The sequence below is a fragment of the Oryza brachyantha genome, chromosome 2 (genome assembly GCF_000231095.2).
Source record: "Oryza brachyantha chromosome 2, ObraRS2, whole genome shotgun sequence".
Taxonomy (NCBI): Eukaryota; Viridiplantae; Streptophyta; class Magnoliopsida; order Poales; family Poaceae; genus Oryza; species Oryza brachyantha.
In genome coordinates, this window is record NC_023164.2 from 2,095,387 (window position 1) to 2,114,288 (window position 18,902).

The window sequence follows — 18,902 nt, forward strand, 5'->3', positions numbered from 1 at the left end:
GGGCCGCTTGACCATTTCTTTGCATGTTGTTCGCTGACTTTACCATCCCGATTCATGTCAAAGTCAACCAAAGCTAAGCTAACCAACTGTCCAACTACATTCCGTTTTGCAGGTTGTCAAAGTCAACAAAAACCAAACTAACAAGTACCTGCTTTTTTTTTTGTAGCTTATCCTTGGTAAGCAATGACGATGACAAAGAAGCACAGGAGTCTAGACAGGGAATTTCAGAGATCACACTATCCTGAACAATTCCAAGATATGCATCAAGATTTGAGAAGAGCAGAGAGAGGGACATCACACATGTCCACATAGTCAATGGCGTCTGCTGCGATGAACAGCTAACCAGCTTCGTTCAGATCAGGTCAAACACTCACTCTACAGAATTGCATTGCTTTCATGGTGACCAATCGATTAACCGGCTGATTAATCTGTCTTGTAGCGACAATAAGGATGGGCATGGGTCGACCCGCGTGTAGTTTAGGATCAGCTCTAGTTTATTAAAATGAACTAAGTTTCATCACAAAATAAAATTTAGTTCATTTAGTTAAACTAGAGTCGATTCTAAAATACCTATGGGTCGACCCAGGGCCATCCCTAAGCGACAAGAAGGAGCTGGAAGCCCTCCCGGCCGAGGCGCGCGAGCTCATGAACTCCGGCCACCATTACCTTGATGTCAGGTACCACTCTACCTACAAACTCCCATGGCAGTATGAAATTGTTCTAGAAGCCTCTGCTTAACTGCCATTCCTCACTTGGTATCTTGCTGCTGACTGATCAATGATCACTCCAAACTGTCACTGATGAGGCCTCTTCTTGTTCCTGACTGCGATCGCCGCGAATGGATTCATGGGATCTTCAGGCTGAGGAAGGATTTCGACAAGGCTCATGCTGACGGTGCTCGCAGTATTTCCTACTACCTCTCAGTCACTCCCAGTGGTCGGTTCAGTACTTCAGTCCATCCATCTTTGCCTTGCTCAGCTGAAGAATTTTGTGAATTCCATTTCTCTTATAAGGTTTCACCATTATTAAATTTTTGAAGCCTCTGACCCTTTTATGTCTCAGTACTTCTGATGGCGGTTCTACTTGTGTGCAATACTTCAATCTCAAGGGAAGGAGAAGAATCCACACTTTGTGGATGAAGTAGCTGCCTTCATTGGCAAGGATGAGCACTTGATTATGGAAAGCTCACCATCATAATATATCACCTGCTTTTTTAAGATAATACCTAGAAGTTTTATCGCACTAGGTGATACAACCGCACTGAGGCCGCATTCGGCAACCTATACTAATGACCCATATTTCCTCTTTTTCCATACACACGCTTCCCAAACTGCTAAATGATATTTTTTTAAAAAAAACCTATATAAAAGTTACTTTAAAAATTCAAATTAATTCATTTTTATTTTTTAATTAATAGTTAATTAATTATATACTAATTTGTTGCTATATTTTCCACGCGAGTTACCAAACCAACTACCGAACCCGGCCTAAGTTTAAACTCAACCAATCACAATATACCACCTGCTAATTAACCAACATATACTGCAACTGCAAATGTTTTTTATGTCCATTTTACAATATTCTGTCTAAGTAAGCTGACCTTAACTTTTTTTTCTACATTAACGTATTCTTATTCCATTGTCCACATACGTAAGCAATTTAATTAAGAGGACGCGTGAACTTAGCATTACAAATAATTTAATAACACGACGACCTTTTCTGAAGCAATTACACGATAACCAAACAAAATGGCATACTGACCTATTTGCTATGATTAAAAGAATACCGTACAGGTACCTGGCAGAGTTGTGCAAGAACATCATTTTCTGGGCTTCATAATAGCCTGACAAATTGAACAAAAATCTGTGCGTGTCAGCTTAGTTTACGACGCCGATCTGTACTTCTGTAGTCGATTGGTTTCTTTGGGCCAGCTATTGGAGAGTTGAAAACAAGAGCATTTCCTCTCAAATGAATTATCTTCCAGCAGTTGAGGCCAAACAGAGATCTTTACACAGACGAGAGACCTGTGCTGCTGTCTGCTGATTGCAACCTACCATTTCACAGCACCTCCTTTTCTAGTTTCAACACTGCCATAAATGCTTCTTGAGGAACATCAACCCTTCCTATTGCTTTCATCCTCTTCTTTCCTTCAGCCTGTTGGCAGATGTCAAATGTCCACATTCTATCTCTAATTGGTGACGGTGAATGAAGCTACTAGCACCAAAAAAGTTAACTTATGTGAAACTAAGATGGTTGCTGAGAAGGATTACCTGTTTCTTCAGCAACTTCTTTTTTCTCGATATATCACCCCCTGAAAGTAAAAGGAAATAGTGTTCAATCAAAACTTATGCAATTCCACATGCGAAAGTGGAGCAATATATATATATTTTTAGGCCACATTTGGAATAACTACTGATGATTAGAACATAAGACGAGAGATCATTCCAATGGAATTGTGATGATCTCAAAGTGAAAGTCTTAGTGTGGTTTACCATAGCATTTTGATAAGACATCCTTCCTGATGGCTGACAGGGCTTCACTTGCAATGACCTTTGCACCTATACATGCCTGTCATGGTCCTAGTTAGAATCTCATTCCTAATAAAATGTAATAGCTATTGCAGTTTTGTTTCCTCCAGAACAAATGGCTGCTTCAAGTTGCCTAACATTTTTTTTTTGCTGAAGAATAATGATTTGGTTCAAATAATAATATACTCCCTCCGTTTTTTATTTGATGTTGTTGATTTTTAAGTCTAGTTTGACCACTCGTCTTATTTAGAAAATTTATATAATTATTAATTATTTTGTTATAGTTTGACTTATTACTAAATTAACTTTAATCCTAGCTTATAAATTTTCTTATTTGCACAAAAAAAATTGAAAAAGACGAACGCTAAAAGTCAATGGCATAAAAAAAATAGAGGAAGTAAGACCAAGGCATGGATGATACCAGCTGCTTTAATTTTTATTTTAGTTAAAATGCAACATCAATTCAATAACAAAAAAAATATTTTTTTCTTGATGTAAGCATCTTATAGGGTAGGGTTAATGATCAATTACAATCAGCAACATTTCCCTGCCTGGCTGCAATTGTATAGACAAGAAATCAGGTAGAATCAAAGAGATAATCTCACTTGAATAGGCACTCTAAACATTTGCCGAGGTATAAGCTCTTTTAGCTTTTGAGTTAGAGCTCTCCCGACAGAGTATGCCTACGAAAAAAAAAATTGAAAATCAGATTGGCTTGAGCAATTATTGCATGACAACCAATTAAATATAAGCCACTTGCTACTGCTTCTCAAAATCAAGGCGGCAGGAGAAAACATTGGAAGGAACAATTGATTGCGCAAGAATAATAATGGAATGAATCATAAGCATGAATATCAACTGCAGGTTTCAGAAAGACATGGATATGTGGAAGTATAAATAAATCAAGGGACTAATCCTAAACTCAAGCAATACATCCTTAAAAAAATAAGTACATGTATATGAAAATCCAATCATATTTCATGTTCCTACTACCTTATATAATTTCCTAAAAGTTTGCTCACAATGGTGGTGTTTCTGAACATCACGGGTACTCTCATGTTAGAGCTATTATTTTCAAGGATCTGATTTAGAATAGATCCAAGGCAAGAGTTATAGCTTCCAAATTTCAGGTATTAGACCCACTTTTCTTATACGCAAATGTCTCATGAATCCAATAGTACTGGCCAGTAAGCAACTGAAGTTTAGTACCTTATCTCTATGCACAATTGTTGACAGTGCCTCCACAGGATCACCATTGATTTGTATATCCAGCTTTACTAGGTTACTTTCTCTGTACCTGCAATTAGGCAAAGAGAATGTGTCAGTTGATTTTACAGAAGGAACTATTACGCACTAGGGATCGGGTAAAACAACAGGCAGGTAACTATCTATGGGGTAAAATGGTAAAGTAACAATTTCAGTATAGTCCCTGAGAAGTTAATCATGTGCATCCCACAAGATATTCTAACATCAAATGTTGAAGTTAGAATCTTAATATCACCCATCTTAGACACAAGTTTATGTTATTTGGGAAAGCAACCACTTATATTCATAATTCTTCAGATATTTACGAGAGGTATCTATTTACAACGATTGTTACTTTTTACATAACCAACTGTTACATCGTGACATGATGGCCATTACAGTGCCCTGGAATTGATGACTACAGGAATATTAAAGGGAGGAAATGGGCGTAAATACCCGATAAGTGAATATTCCATGCTTGCATATCCTTTGCTTCGAGATTTCAGTTGATCGAAGAAATCACCAACCATCTGCAAAATGGGTAAAACTAAGTATACAGAAAATCGACCAACCACTATGCAGCGAGTCAACTATATGCTCTGGAAGATATGTATTTTTTTATGTTTGAAAATATATGCTAGCATGAACCAAAGCATTGACATTACACAAAATATAGAACAAAAGAAAAGTGTTAGAGACATCAATAAATGAAAATATGCTTACTGTAAAAGCCAATTTGCATTAGGATGAAGGTATTAGTGACTGGTGCGTGTATTATAATCACTGTACAACAGAGAAACTCTTCCAACGGTCTAAACAACATGACTAAAAAAATCATGTCCTCTGTCTGAAACTAGTGTTTGCATAGTTCTTTATTTTGTATGTTGCAGGTGTTAAGGTATGTTTTTCCCTTTTATTTGCTACATGAAAATAGTTACAACTTACAATGAGGTGCACGGTGCACAGTAATGATTTTTATATAAAAAAGGAATTATATTATACCTCAGCTAGTGGTAGCTCATAAACAACCGATGCCCTATTTTCTGTGATGAAGTTCATTTCCTTGAATTCACCTCTTCTCTCTTGACCCAGCTCCATTATTGGGCCGATATACTCTTTTGGTGTCAGCATTTCAATCTAAAATAGAAAAAGAAATGCAGCTAAAAAGAGTAGAATCAGATACATGCAGAATCTAACACTCCCTCACTATCTTAAGGATGACAGCAAATGGATGGTGAAAGCCTGTATATAGAAGAAATAACCTTTACATATGGTTCTTCAATGGATCTCCTTTTACCAGGTTCTGGAAGCAAGGATGGATTCGAACATTCAACCTATAGTACATCAATAAATGAACAAGTCAGTACATTAGCATTGCAATGCCAAATAACAAACACCAAGATGTGCACTAGTTAAACTGAATAAGTAAATTTATTGTAAGTCTAATCTAGCAAAGTTGAGCAAGTTGGTGCAAACATATGTGCACCCTGCAATGATTTAATCACTACATATATGCAAGTGCCGATTGCTAATGGTTTTCTTAACTCAATTTCTATAGTGAAGTGCTCAATAAATATTTCCTTGAAGTGGCAATACAATAAAGGTAAGATGAAATTATGACACAGTTTGCAGTGTTAATCTGGTTGACATGCTCACATAGTTATTCAGAAAATACATAAACCTCACAGGCTCTTACAACTACTAATCTAAAAAGAAGTAGAAAACGAAGTTCTTCAGGGCCATAGAGAACTTACAGTTTCACCATCAGCTAAGTTGACATGGTAAACCACACTTGGTGCAGTAATTATTAAGTTCAAGTTGTACTCTCTCTCAAGCCTTTCCTGAACATAGAGAACATTATGTTGTCGAAATTCAAAACCACCATAGGTGTAATATGAGTTGGACTAGCATGAGTGAAGTAGATTGTAAGAACCTGGACAATCTCCATATGAAGAAGACCAAGAAACCCACATCTGAAGCCAAAACCCATGGCACTGGAAGATTCTGGTTCAAACTGCATCGAAAACCTTGTTAATGCCTTAGAAAAGCAATGCACACTTCTAATTAGTGATAATCAACATTAACATTTGCCAAATCCACTAGCTTTGTCAATTGATTTGACAGATGTGCTTGCATTTTCCTCTGCATATGACCCAATTCCAAACATTCACTCACCTATAAATGCATCATTTTTTTTTCCTAACTGAACTTAGCTATTGGTGCTTTTCCACAATCAATTTTTACTGCATGTTTCAAATTTATAAAAACGACACCAAGAATATAAAGTTCTTATCAAAATCACATTGCCTTTACTAGTACAAAAAATAATTGCATGATGCTTTTATTTTGCCTGCATCCAATATGGAGTATCATTTTCTCTTTGAAGACTCTAGAGATGCATTGAGATACAAGGACATAGGTAAATAAAAAGACACTCCAACCTTCATATACTGGAAATGCAAACAAACCAAAACAGCTTGAAATATGCATTTGTGCTAATCTGGTGATCTTGTCTCAGTATATAGGACAGGAAGCCCACCTTTAGGGCAGCATCATTTAGCTGAAGCTTTTCCAATGCGTCTCGCAACTCCTCAAACCTATTGACAGGCCACAATATTTAACATAAAAACCTTGTGCAGAAAAGAATGGAAGAACCATTTCAGGGGAAAGTATAGTACTGATCCGCATCTATAGGAAACAAGCCGCAGAAAACCATTGGGGTAGCTTCAGAATATCCTGGTAGAGCACGTTCTGCTCTTTTTGAAGAATGAGTAATTGTATCACCAACCCTGGCATCTGCAACTGATCTTATGGATGCAGAAAGATAACCAACCTGACAGAATTTTTTTTGGCAAATGACTAATTACATGGTGTATCAATAGCGTATTTAGGAAGCTAGATCAAAGTCTGGCATATAAATTGAAAAAAAATGTGGATCTACTTCACAACAGAGATGAAGAAATAAAAACATAGGACTATAGGAGACGACTCAAGACTTATAGTTGATGTAAGATATGGTAATGCAAAAGTTACCTCGCCAGCATAGAGTTCATTAACTTGCATCTGGTTGGGAGATAATACTCCAATTTCATCAGCAACATATTCCTGTTTATTTTTACAAAGAAAAAGAAAGGAAAAGCTCAGCATAGCATTCACCCGGCATCTCAGCATAGTTCAGGACGATGAAGGTTATGGGGATAACATTTGATTCTAAGAGAGTTAGTTATAAAATGATGTTATAACTGGGAAAAACCTAATAGAAGTGGTAGGAGACAAAATAATGTTCCTTTATAGTGGTGCATTAGAACAGAAGTCAGATGGTATGCTGCAAAAGTTGTACTTTTACAGTTCAATAGAGCTAATATTTTCCCCAGAAACTATTTTATCATAGCAAAACTCACTAGTTTTCTTTAGAGATTTCAGTTTTTCTTTAATTACCTTTCCGCTAGCCATAAAACATATTTTCTCCCCTTTCTTTATACTGCCGTCAACAACTCGAAAATACACAATTACACCTCTGTATGGATCATAATAACTGAAACCACATAGACAAACAAGCATAATGATTCAGATATATGCAGAAAATCATCAAGGCCGTTAAAGTATTGTTGTCTACGTTTTGTAATTTTAGCATTTAGATATGTCCAGAAAACTGAAAAGATTCTAAGTAATCTAATATCTTAAAAGATACCTGTCAAATATAAGAGCCCTGAGAGGACTTTTTGCAGTGTCCTGTGGTGGGGGTACCTTAGTCACAATGGCATCTAGTATCTCAGTGATGCCAATGCCCTCCTACAAACAGAAAAAAAAAAGTTAATCTAATAAAGTATTAGAGTAAATTATATATGTTTATAACGTGGGGAATGGAACTTTCTACGCATATATGTAAGTAACTCTGAAGGCTGAACAGACATAAAGTAGCACGAAATCAACCTTTGCTGAGCAACGAATTGCATTACTGCAGTCCATTCCAATTATCTGGGTGAAAAAAGGGCAAGCATGATTTTAGCAATAAGAACCAATGTGGCATAACTTTGGATGGAAAATACAGAAGCTGTTGTCAGCATAATCCATTATAAGACAAGCATAAGAAAGGTTTAATACTTTCAGAATACCTCTTCAATCTCCTGGGCGACACGATCAGGTTCAGCACCAGGAAGATCTATTTTGTTTAGTACCTAAACTAGAACAGAAAGTCATCTGTCAAATAGGAAAATTAAAAATCTGTGGCAGAATGCCACGTAAAATTGTTAATATCATAGGGCAATCAAACAGTTAAGATTGAAATGTTTTTATATATACGGAGCAAAATGAAACATGAAATAGATGCTTCATTATGTTACAAACTACTTTCATTATTGTCCAGTTGAAAGGGGAAATATTAACCTGAAACAGTATATATAATTATCATCTTTATTCAGTTTACATCCAATTAAAATAAGGCAAACATGAAACATTCAAATAAAAGTTAACTCGCACCTGAAAGGCTTAGGCAAAACCAAATATCTACAAATTTTTTAGCAGCGCAAATAATATATTTGTAAAGATAGAAGGTAAGAAACCCATTAGTTTGCCTAAAGTGACAATTCAAACTCACCGGTATGATTTCAAGGTCATTTTCCAGTGCAAGATACACATTTGCTAATGTCTGGGCTTCAACACCCTGCATCATTATCGCGTATCAGTCAACATATCAGAAATATTAACTTGAATTGGATCTAGTGAAAACAATTAGGTAGCTTCTATGGGTAAATGTTTTCAAATACATAGCTATTGAAACTTACAGGAGGGTAATATATATTGCACCTGAGAGGCATCAACAACCAGAAGTGCACCCTCGCAAGCAGCAAGAGAACGGGAAACCTAGTAAGTTTAAAATGATGATAACTAAATGTCAGACTCAGACATTTAACATGATGTTTCAATCAACTCCAAATCTTGAGAACATGCTGAGAATAACAGAGAACCATCCAAGCCACTCTGAAAGGCCTTATAAATTTCAATAAGGTGAGACCTTCATGCAATCTGTCAGTCTTACTTTCTTGAAAAAAATATCTTTGCTGTTTGGCAACAACATATTATGCTTTCCAGTTAACTTCTATATTTAACAGATCAAAATGGAAGTGGTAGCTCTATACCTCATATGAAAAATCAACATGGCCTGGTGTATCAATTAAATTCAGGCAGTAAGGCTCATTGTTCATGATGTAACGCATCCGAGCTGCCTAAAAGAACAAATGATTATAACAACAGTACATAATCAAGAAGATATGGAACACCTAATATCAAGAGGATATGAGAAGGCGTGACGTGATGATGTAAGGTAACAAGTTTTGACGACATCCAGTGAGAAGGCTGTCAGTTGACTTGGTGTGCAAGCACAGTTCTTTCCTGTTATCTACTCATTCTGATTCTAATAGTAAAGCTGAAGCTCCTGCCCGAAATTTAAGGCAGCAAGAAAAATATCCTATGCTAGCTAATTTCAAGTCATTTCTCTCTAGCATCTGAGTTTAATTAAGTAATTGCTTCTTTGCCCCAAGTAAGAACAACTGAGCAAGAGCAAAGAGTTCGCATGATTCAAACAAATATGTTATTTCCACCAACCTGCAATTTGATGGTGATCCCTCTCTCCCTTTCCAGGTCCATGTTATCAAGGAATTGCTCTTTCATCTCCCTTTTCTGCACCGTCCCGGTGAACTCGAGCAGCTTATCCGCCAGCGTCGATTTCCCGTGGTCGATATGCGCAATGATGCTGAAGTTCCTGATGTTCGAAATGGGAACCTGGGAGACCAGAGCACCGACGAGATGAATCAATCACAGCAGAGCAGCAGTGCACTTGTAATGAATACTGGAAATTTGGAATCACTAACTCTACCCTAAATTATTAAATTTTTTGTGTTCGCCAGTAGTTTTCGTCACGCGACAGCTACTAGCAAGCCCAAAATCGTGCCTACAAACTGAGTGGAACCGAGCAGCGATGACTGATGAGCCGATGAGCGAGGTGGCGATTACCTTCTGGAGGCGGTCCTGGCCGGCGTCGGCGGTGGACGCCGGCGCGGAGGCGGGGGCGGCAGGGCAGACGACGCGGCCACGGGAGGCGGCGGAGAGGGCGGCGCGCTGGCGGGACGGAGCGGAGGAGAAGGCAGCCGGTCGGCGGCGCCCCTGCGAGGGCTGCGACGGCCGCGGCGCTGGTACGGCGAGGCGGGAGGCGGTGGCAGTGGCCATCGGAGGAGGAGGAGGAGGAGGAGCTGGAGGTCGGGGAGCGCCCGCGCTTCTCCGCCGCAAGGTCGCTGCGCTCGCTCGCGCTATCCACACACGACGCAAGAAGACGGCGGCTCTCTGGTTTTGTGTAACCGTTGCGTCGCGGATGGGCCGTCTCATTGATGGGCTGGTCCAGTGAAGAAAAAGCCCATCAACTACTAAGGCCGTCTTGTATAGTTCCCAAAATTTTTCTCCAAAAACATCGTATCGAATTTTTAAACACATAAATAAAGCATTAAACGTAGATGAACCAAAAAACTAATTATACAGTTATGAAAGAAATCTTGAGACGAATCTTTTGAGCCTAATTAGCCCATGATTAGTTATAAGTGCTACAGTAACCAACATGTGTTAACGACGGATTAATTAGGCTCAAATAATTCGTCTCGCGGTTTCCAGGCTAGCCGTGAAATTCGTTTTTTCGTTCGTATCCGAAAACCCCTTCCGACATCCGGTCAAACATTTGATATAACACTTCTCCCAAAAATTTTCTCAATCTAAACACCACCTAAGGTGCCTTTGATGGGATATGTTCATCTAAAAATATTTTTAGGGATATACAGCGATTCGATATTTGGTTGGGTCGGTAGGATGATTCAATTTTTTTTGGTTGGATGGATGAGATAAATATATATAAATAAGAATGTAAATTAATCATCATATATCGTATAGTAATTAGTATAAGTTAACAATAAAATATATCTATGATCACTAATTGACTCTAATTTAATCTTGTTAATTATTAATTAATAGTAAAATAGTTTAATTATCATTAAATAATCACTAATAATCACTGTCAGTAAAGTGGACGAACTCATCCGACCAATTTACTCAGATATACTCATCAAACATCTCCATAAAATATTCCGTTTCTGAACCATCCTATTCAACTTTGCCCATAAACCAAACACACGAAAGAACTGAATGGCTAACTCCATCAGATGGATACGATCAGGATCACATACAGTACAAACATAACTGCAACTTAAGCTACTGCACATAATATCGGCCATCCAATTTTGTGATGAATGGTCCAGATCATGAGCTACAGTATGTCACTCTGCATGCTACAGTATCAGGATGAATTTTAACCCTTGGATTTGGGGACTTTGGATGATTTGCCATCCTCTCGGAAGGCGCATTCTCAAATGCCATTTTCTTCATGAACTTTAACTATTTGCTATTGGTCTCATAGGTTTTGTAGATTCAATGCCACTCTTGCCTAGTTTTGTAAGATTACAGCTATACATAATCTTTTATCTTGATAATAATAATTTTTTAATTATTAATTTGAATATAGAATTTTCTAAATTATGTTTTTACCTGGAACTTATTTACCTATATTCTAAATTATACCTGTTCATAAAGTTTTTTTACATAATATTTAATTTATAATTTAAATTCTAGATACTTCTAAATTGTATTTATATATTGACCTTCTCTCTTGATTTACATATGGACCCTTTTTTTATTTTTAAATCTTAAATTGTATTTCTAATCTGATTCACTGAAATTTTAGTTGTTTACAAATTGTATTTATAGATGGACTCTTTCCTCAATATCGATTTTAATATCAATTGTTTTATTTATAATAATTTTTAATATATAAATACAATTTAGAAGTATCTGGAATTTAAATTATAAATTAAATATTACGTAGAAAAGAGTTTTTGAACTAGTACAATTTAGAATATAGGTAAATGGTTTCCATGTAAAAATATAATTATAAAATTTTAAATTCAAATTAACAATTAGAAAATAATTATTATCAAAATAATAGATTCTATATAGCTATAATCCTACAAAATTAGGTAAAAGTGACACTGAATCAATAAAATTTATAGAACAAGTGACAAATAGTTAAAGTTCACGAAGAAAGTGGTATTTGGGAGTACGTCATCCGAGAGGATGACAAATCATCCAAGGACCCTTGGATTTGAATCCAATGACCGAGAGTAGACTGCATAAGTTGCAGTCACACTACCTACTGCATGTGATCCTAATTCATCTGGATATATCTAGCCAACCATATGCATCCTAAATGGGCCGTACGTAAGCCCCCCAACTCTGTTAATGGGCCGCTTGAAATCGAAATCCCTCCAGCCCAACATATGCGCCGCACATAATTCCAATCCGTAACATTTGGCGAAAAAAAAAGCGTAAACAGCCAGGACTTCCATCTGGGCCCCACGCGCAGCGACCCATGCCGCCACGAAACCCTCACCGAACACCCAGCCACTTCGTTCTATAAAAAGCAACCACCGCCTCGCCGGCGAGCAACCCTTCCCGCGCCGTCCCCGCCCTCGGTCTCCGGACATGGCGGTCACGAAGCTTAACCCATCCGCGCCGCCGTTCCAATGCTCCCGCCGCCCCCCGGTGCTCGCGCCGGCGCCGCCTCCTCCCCCTCCGTTGTACCACGCCGCCGCTGGCGCGTGCACGGGCTCGCCTTTCTTCCCCTTCTACGCCACCTACTCGTGCGCCTCGTTCCCCTTCCACGGCCACCTCTACCCGCCGTGCGGCTACCCGGCGCAGATGGGTCCTCCGCCTTCGGGCACGCTGTTCGCCAAGGGCGCCGCCGTCGCGGCGGCGCCGGCCGCGGCGCCGCACGGGCGTCCTCCGCACAAGCTCATGCTGTGCAAGGGCGCCCCCACGGTCACCGACGAGAAGCTACGCGCGCAGGCGCAGGCCGCGGCCAAGGCGGCGGCCGTGCAGGCGTGGCGACCGGCTCCGGCCACTATCGCCACCGGGGCGCCGCCCCGGATGCTGGTGGCCGCCGCGCCGTGCGGGATGCTGCACCCGGCCGTGGGCAAGGAGCACCGGCCGCGGAAACAGCGCTCCGGGAGGGAGAGGTCGCCGTCGCCGGCGTTCACGACAGGGCCGGTCTCGCCGCTGCCGCCGATGCAGGAGCTCAAGCGTTCGCAGACCACCGTCATGGTGCGCAACATCCCCAACAAGCTCACGTAAGTGAACCCGATCGCCATGCCCATGCATGCACCACGTGCACGACGACGCCGCCATTAATGTATCCTCCTCCAGTACCCTCCTCGTGTGGTTTCCCCATTGCATGAGTCGATGAAATCTGTTGGTGTTCGACGCAGGCGCACGGACATGGTGCGGCTGCTTGACGACCACTGCGCCCGCGCGAACCGGCGGCGCGGCAGCGGCGAGCCCCGCGCCGAGTACGATCTCGTCTACGTTCGGATGGATTTCGGGTGAGCATTCCATTAACCCGTCGTTGCAAAAACTGCATCTTTCTTGCGAAATAGAGACCAGAATGTTTCATCTTGCAAACGAGTAGCAGTAGCTTTTGGAAGAACAGGAGTAGATGCAGAAATTTCTTTTGTCTCTATTGTATATTTTGCTGTAGTAGTACAAAAAAATATATGCTCAGAACCAACCAACCAGTTGTCCTTCCTCATCAGTAAAAAAGCAAAAGAAGCAACGAGACAAAAACCTAAAAAAGAAAGAAAAGCTGGTGACAAAGCACCAAATTAAATCTCAAATAGAAACCAGCTAATTAATCCAGCTAAGTACTACAAATCCTTTTAGCTGTCACTAGTCATACCAAATTTAATCTCAATAGAAACCAGCTAATTAATCCAGCTAAGTACAAATCTTGCCATGCTATTGTACTGTACAGTGTAGCTCCGCCCAAAATAATTTATTTTTTTAGTTTTTAGATATAATGTTTTGATTCTTTATCTTATTTGAATTTTTTATGATTAATATTTTTATTGTTACTAGATAAACGGATTTGATTTATGCGTGACTAACTTTTTAAAAATATTTATATAATTTTTTAAGTAAGACGAATAATACATGAAAATCAAATATAAGTTATTATGAGACAGAATTAAATCAAATCAAATCCATTTGCAACGTCTGTAAAAACGCAGGATGTGCAGCGAGCAGCGGAGCAGCAACATGGGCTACGCGTTCGTCAACTTCACGACGGCCGAGGCGGCGCGCGGGCTGCAGCGAGCGCTCCACGGCTGCCGCTGGAAGCGCCCGGCCTTCGACTCCGGCAAGGTCATCGACATCCGCGCCGCCCGTATCCAGGTACGCGATCGCCGCCGACGCGACGCGATTTGATCCCCCCCCCCCCTCCCCCCAGGATGCAATCATTCGCCCCGCGACCGCAAGATCGCGATCCGTACTCACCATGCTACACTGACGTGCTAGAGTTTGTAGCGCTGACGACGAGATGTGCGTGCAGCCATGGTGTTCGACCGTTTGTCGCTGACGCGCAATGTATGTATGCAGGGCAAGGTGGCGCTGGTGAGACACTTCGGCCGGACGACCTACTACGAGTGCGGCACCGACGAGTACCTCCCGGCCGTGTTCTCGCCGCCGCGGGACGGGTCCGCCGCCGCCGGCGAGGCGCAGACCGTCGGCATCCGCGTGCCGCCGGCCACGCTGCCCCGCCACGGCAACTGATTCGAGCCAGCATTCAACAACCCGGTGTCTCGATCTGAGTCAAAACCAAGCAATTAATCCAAACTGGCTAAAGTTGTAGACGTGCAGTAGTAATAGTAGTACTACTTAGGTTCGTTTTCATGTGCTTCTCTCGTGCCGGATTCACAATAGTAGTGTGGTAGAGTGGCACGGTCAAATCCGAAGTCTAGGCATGCCTTCCCTTTCCCATTCGGTGCATGCGACGCACACCGGTTGCGCCGCAGCAGCAGCACAAGCGAGGATGGGAGGGAAGGCTGGGAGACTTTGGACGCTAGCGTAGTAGTAGTTGTACTAATGTACTGTACCCTTCTTTCCTCTCTCTCTATATATCTCTTCCTACCTTCTCTCTACTCTCTCTCTCTCTGTTGTCTGTAACAAACCAGCAATGCATGTAGGTGTACTATTGGTGTAACGTGGTGTTTGTCTGTCTGAGTGCTTGGCTTTGGCACGATGCTAGCTGCTGCAAAATGTGTTCGGCTGCTCCACTTTTGTGCTTCGGTGCTCTGCATGCAGGCGACAGTGCAGGGCCGCAGGGTGCTTGGCTCTGTCCTGTGTTGGTGTGGTGCAACTAGAAGCAACGCTCAGCTCAGCCTTGTGATGCGCCGGTAGCTCAGGCAGAAGAATCTCTGAAGTCTGAACCTCTATGCATGCATGTTCGCTTCTGCTACTAATTCGGGGGAGCCATTAAGGGGTGCAAGCGAGAACTGCACGGTCAAACAGTTTCCTTTTCCGTGAAACCAAGAACCCTAGCGCGCGAGATTGCATGCATGCGTTTTGCAGCTGCACCAGCGGCAGCTGCATGTTTGTCTGCTTGCTATCCCGTACTACGTTTCTCGATCGCCGTTTCCTCCCCAGATCACAAGCGAGCAGAGATGCAGATGCATGGGAAGGAGTTTTGTTCTTCTCTCTTCTGGGAGCGGAGAGTGGAGCTTGATCAAAATAAGTTGTTTTTTTATATTTTTCAACTAAGTTAGTGGCTGACGAGAAACCAGCTTATGGCTTGTAGTTCATTTTCAGAAGCTAGGTGTTGATTGAAAGAACTTATGACTTTGTAGATTTTGGGAGAAGCTGCAGCTATCAGAAGTTTCCTAAACAGTATCCTAAGCTTGAATTAAGAGATATGCATAATACATAAACTTTAACTATGAAATTTTCTAAATCAGTTGACTAGGAATGCCCCTTCATTAGTTAGCTTTGCCCCTTCTCTCTTCCCATTGTCAGGGGCGAAACCAGAAATTTACGAAGCCTAGAGCTTAACAATGAAATATAAATCTTTTGAATAAATTTTAAGTAAAATATGGTAATTTTCCAATGTGTTTTTTTGCCCTAGAAGAGAAGCTATTTTCATCACTAAGTTATATATCCATTTGTTCATTGCATATAATCTAAATAGTTATTAAAAATTAATATGATAAATTAACATGATATACATCGCTCCACAAACTTTAAATTCAAATTATACAAGTTATAATATAATAATAAATTTGACGGGTTAATGTGCATATAGTTTACTTTACTTTTGACAAGTTTTAAAAATTGAATATAAACTTGCATGTGTGTGGATCGATATGTCTTACATTAATTCATCTGGCAATTTTTCTAATAACTATTTAAGAATATCTCCTAGATGCGCCAAATTGATCCCTAAATCTGAATTTTATGAAGTATTCTAGAGAACATATATCCAATAGGTTCTTTAAGTATATTTCCAATAGTTACACATGTTTAAAAATAGCTCTCTCTCGTATTTTAAGCAGAAATAGATGTTTCCAATACAAGTTATTCAATTTTGAGTTTTTTAAGGAGTTGTAATATTTATGTATAACATTTTTTATGGACTAAATACAAGATTTTAGAGGATAGGTATAACCATCATGTTGGAGATGTTCTGAATATTGCTAAGTACAGTAACATGGAACAAAGTAGCGAACGTGGAACGAAGCGATGAAAAGCAGCAGCAGCTGCGTGCATGCGAGTTTCCAGGACGGGTCGCCGCAGCCTTTGTGGCTGCAGAATTTCCGAATGCGGTGGATCCCGGGGAGGTGTTGCCTCAACCCGTACTCCGGCCCTTGGCCGGGTTGGTGAAAATGCGCCCTCCCATCCCACCCTGCCACCCCGGTCCGGAGCGACAAGATCACGAAAAGGCTACACGCCGCGGCGTGTGTGTGTGGCGAGCGGACGGGCGGAGCGCGCGGGGTGGGGGGGGCCGTGATTTCGCCCGGTTTGACTCGCGCACGTAGCACCACACCATGCGGGCGGCTAGCCGCGGCAGCGCGGCGCAGGCGATCACCCGGTGCGTTGCTGCGCGCGGGGGGCTTGGGGTTGGTGTTGGTGTTGGTGTTCAACGTCGCAATGATCGCTAGCCTTCGGCGGAGTACGGGTCGGGTAGGAGTAGATCGTTGCTTGGTGATCAGATTTTGCGATGAAAATTTTTTACGCTGGCACATCTAATGTTTGGATATATACGTGAGTATTAAATATAGACATAAAAAACTCAATTGAATCTTTTAAACCTAATTGCACGATATGATGGTTCCATAAACATTTACTAACCATAGATTAATTAGGCATAATAAATTCATCTCGTAGTTTTCTGATAAAATCTATAATTTATTTTGTTATTAGATTACGTTTAATACGTGTGTTCATATATCCAATGTGGGAATCAAACCCAAAATTTTCTGTCCTTTAATGCTCCGTTTAGTTTCTAAAATAAATTCATCTCGTAGTTTTCTGATAAAATCTGTAATTTATTTTGTTATTAGATTACGTTTAATACGTGTTCATATATCCAATGTGGGAATCAAACCCAAAAATTTTCTGTCCTTTAAGGCTCCGTTTAGTTTCTAAAATATTTTTCCCAAAAAATTCATATCAAATCTTTAGACACAAAAATAAAGCATTAAACATAGATAAAAAAGAAAAATAATTAGACAATTAGGTGAGAACTTATTAGAAGAATCTTTTGAGTCTAATTAATCCATAATTAACCACATGTGCTACGATAGTCACATGTGCTAATGATACATTAATTAGGTTCAAATATTCGTCTCGTGTTTTTCAGACTAACCATGAAATTCGTTTTTTATTGTGTCCAAAACTCTTCGCAACATTCTATCAAACGTTGTACATGGCACTTAAAAAAATTCGGGCTTCTTCAGATAACAGAAAATTTCAAAAAATAGTTTAATTCCTCTATTTTTGTTCTTAAAAATTCCTTCGAGTCCTCGAAGAGGGCCTTCAGGTTCGCGAACTAAGGTGGTGTTTAGTTAAAATTTTTTTTGCAAAAACATCACATCAAGTTTTCGGATACATATTTGAAGTATTAAACGTAGTCTAATTACAAAACAAATTCCATATTCCGGCTGAAAACCGCGAGAAGATTTTTTTAGCCTAATTAATCCGTCATTAGCACATGTTGGTTACTGTAGCACTTATGGCTAATCACTTTCTAATTAGGCTCAAAAGATTCGTCTCAAGATTTCTTCCGTAACTGTGCAATTAGTTTTTTGGTTTATCTATGTCTAATGTTTTATTTAGGTGTCCAAAGATTTAATATGATGTTTTTGGAAAAAAATTTTGGGAACTAAACAAGGCCTAAGGCTTTGTTTAGTTTGCAAAAAAAAATTTTACAAAAAACATCACATCAAGTTTTCGGACATATATTTGAAGTATTAAACATAGTCTAATTATAAAATAAATTTCAGATTCTACCTAGAAACCGCTTGACGAATCTTTTGAGTCTAATTAATCCGTTATTAGCTTATGTTAGTTACTGTAGCACTTATGGCTAATCACGTCCAAAAGATTCGTCTACCCGATTTGTCTCGTAACTTAGTTAGCTTTAAGCTTTATATATAGTTTTGGAAAAAATTTTGGTAACCAGACAGTGCTACATGTTTGCGGCGAGGTCGTAGGAGTACTCGCTATGGATGGTGTGATTTGAGTCGTGACATGACTGTGCGTAGCGTAGCGTGAGTGACATTTCGATTTTAGCCGTGACAGTGACTGAGACTGAGGCAGACTTTGATGAGGGGAGGAGAAGAAGCTACACGTACATATCTGTTCTCGGTTTTTCCTTTTTGATGGTACTCGTGGCTGATGACCGATGGTACTTCCTATGGATCGTTCGGCGGCAAGGAGAAGTAGTGTTAGTTAGCCGCGGGAGAAAAAGTGCTAATAGACTAGTATATGACAAATTAATTATTAATTATAAAAAATTATAAAATAAATTAATGTAATTTTTTAAAACAATTTTTTAACATAACTTTTTTAAAAACATACCGTTTAATAATTCGGTAAGCGTGTGTGCGAAAAAAAGAGAACATGAGGTATGGTAAATTACGCCGATTGCCGAACACGGCTTAATAGGTCTTTTAATCAATTCAAAACTGATCACTGAAGTGACTTCAA

At 40.0% G+C, this 18,902-nt stretch overlaps 2 protein-coding genes across 2 annotated transcripts; one reads left to right on the forward strand and one right to left on the reverse strand.

Moving 5' to 3' along the window:
• Positions 1-1,540: 1,540 nt before the first annotated feature.
• Positions 1,541-10,078, reverse strand: LOC102710951 (translation factor GUF1 homolog, chloroplastic). Its single transcript, XM_015832974.2, has 22 exons — positions 9,786-10,078; positions 9,378-9,554; positions 8,912-8,998; positions 8,580-8,636; positions 8,371-8,436; positions 7,889-7,951; positions 7,707-7,751; positions 7,465-7,565; positions 7,212-7,308; positions 6,807-6,878; positions 6,452-6,606; positions 6,313-6,370; positions 5,707-5,787; positions 5,528-5,614; positions 5,036-5,107; positions 4,776-4,910; positions 4,230-4,303; positions 3,738-3,825; positions 3,134-3,211; positions 2,493-2,568; positions 2,271-2,311; positions 1,541-2,154 (listed from the first exon to the last, which is right to left on the reverse strand). The coding sequence occupies exons 1-22, from the start codon at positions 9,996-9,998 to the stop codon at positions 2,059-2,061; spliced, it is 2,019 nt and encodes a 672-aa protein (XP_015688460.2). The 5' UTR covers positions 9,999-10,078; the 3' UTR covers positions 1,541-2,058.
• Positions 10,079-12,329: 2,251 nt separating this feature from the next.
• LOC102711230 (protein MEI2-like 7) lies at positions 12,330-14,497 on the forward strand. Its single transcript, XM_040521444.1, has 4 exons — positions 12,330-12,994; positions 13,133-13,246; positions 13,931-14,093; positions 14,298-14,497. Exons 1-4 carry the CDS (start codon positions 12,351-12,353, stop codon positions 14,469-14,471), a joined length of 1,095 nt encoding a protein of 364 aa, XP_040377378.1. The 5' UTR covers positions 12,330-12,350; the 3' UTR covers positions 14,472-14,497.
• Positions 14,498-18,902: the final 4,405 nt, after the last annotated feature.

Coding starts and splice junctions, on each gene's coding strand:
- LOC102710951 (XM_015832974.2), bottom strand. CDS start 9,998: ATGGCCACTGCCACCGCCTCCCGCCTCGCCGTACCAGCGCCGCGGCCG. Junction 4,911..5,035: donor TTGAAGAACCATATGTAAAG/GTTATTTCTTCT, acceptor TTTCTATTTTAG/ATTGAAATGCTGACACCAAA. Junction 3,826..4,229: donor ATGGAATATTCACTTATCGG/GTATTTACGCCC, acceptor GCCTAATTGCAG/GTACAGAGAAAGTAACCTAG.
- LOC102711230 (XM_040521444.1), top strand. CDS start 12,351: ATGGCGGTCACGAAGCTTAACCCATCCGCGCCGCCGTTCCAATGCTCC. Junction 12,995..13,132: donor AACATCCCCAACAAGCTCAC/GTAAGTGAACCC, acceptor TGTTCGACGCAG/GCGCACGGACATGGTGCGGC. Junction 13,247..13,930: donor TACGTTCGGATGGATTTCGG/GTGAGCATTCCA, acceptor GTAAAAACGCAG/GATGTGCAGCGAGCAGCGGA.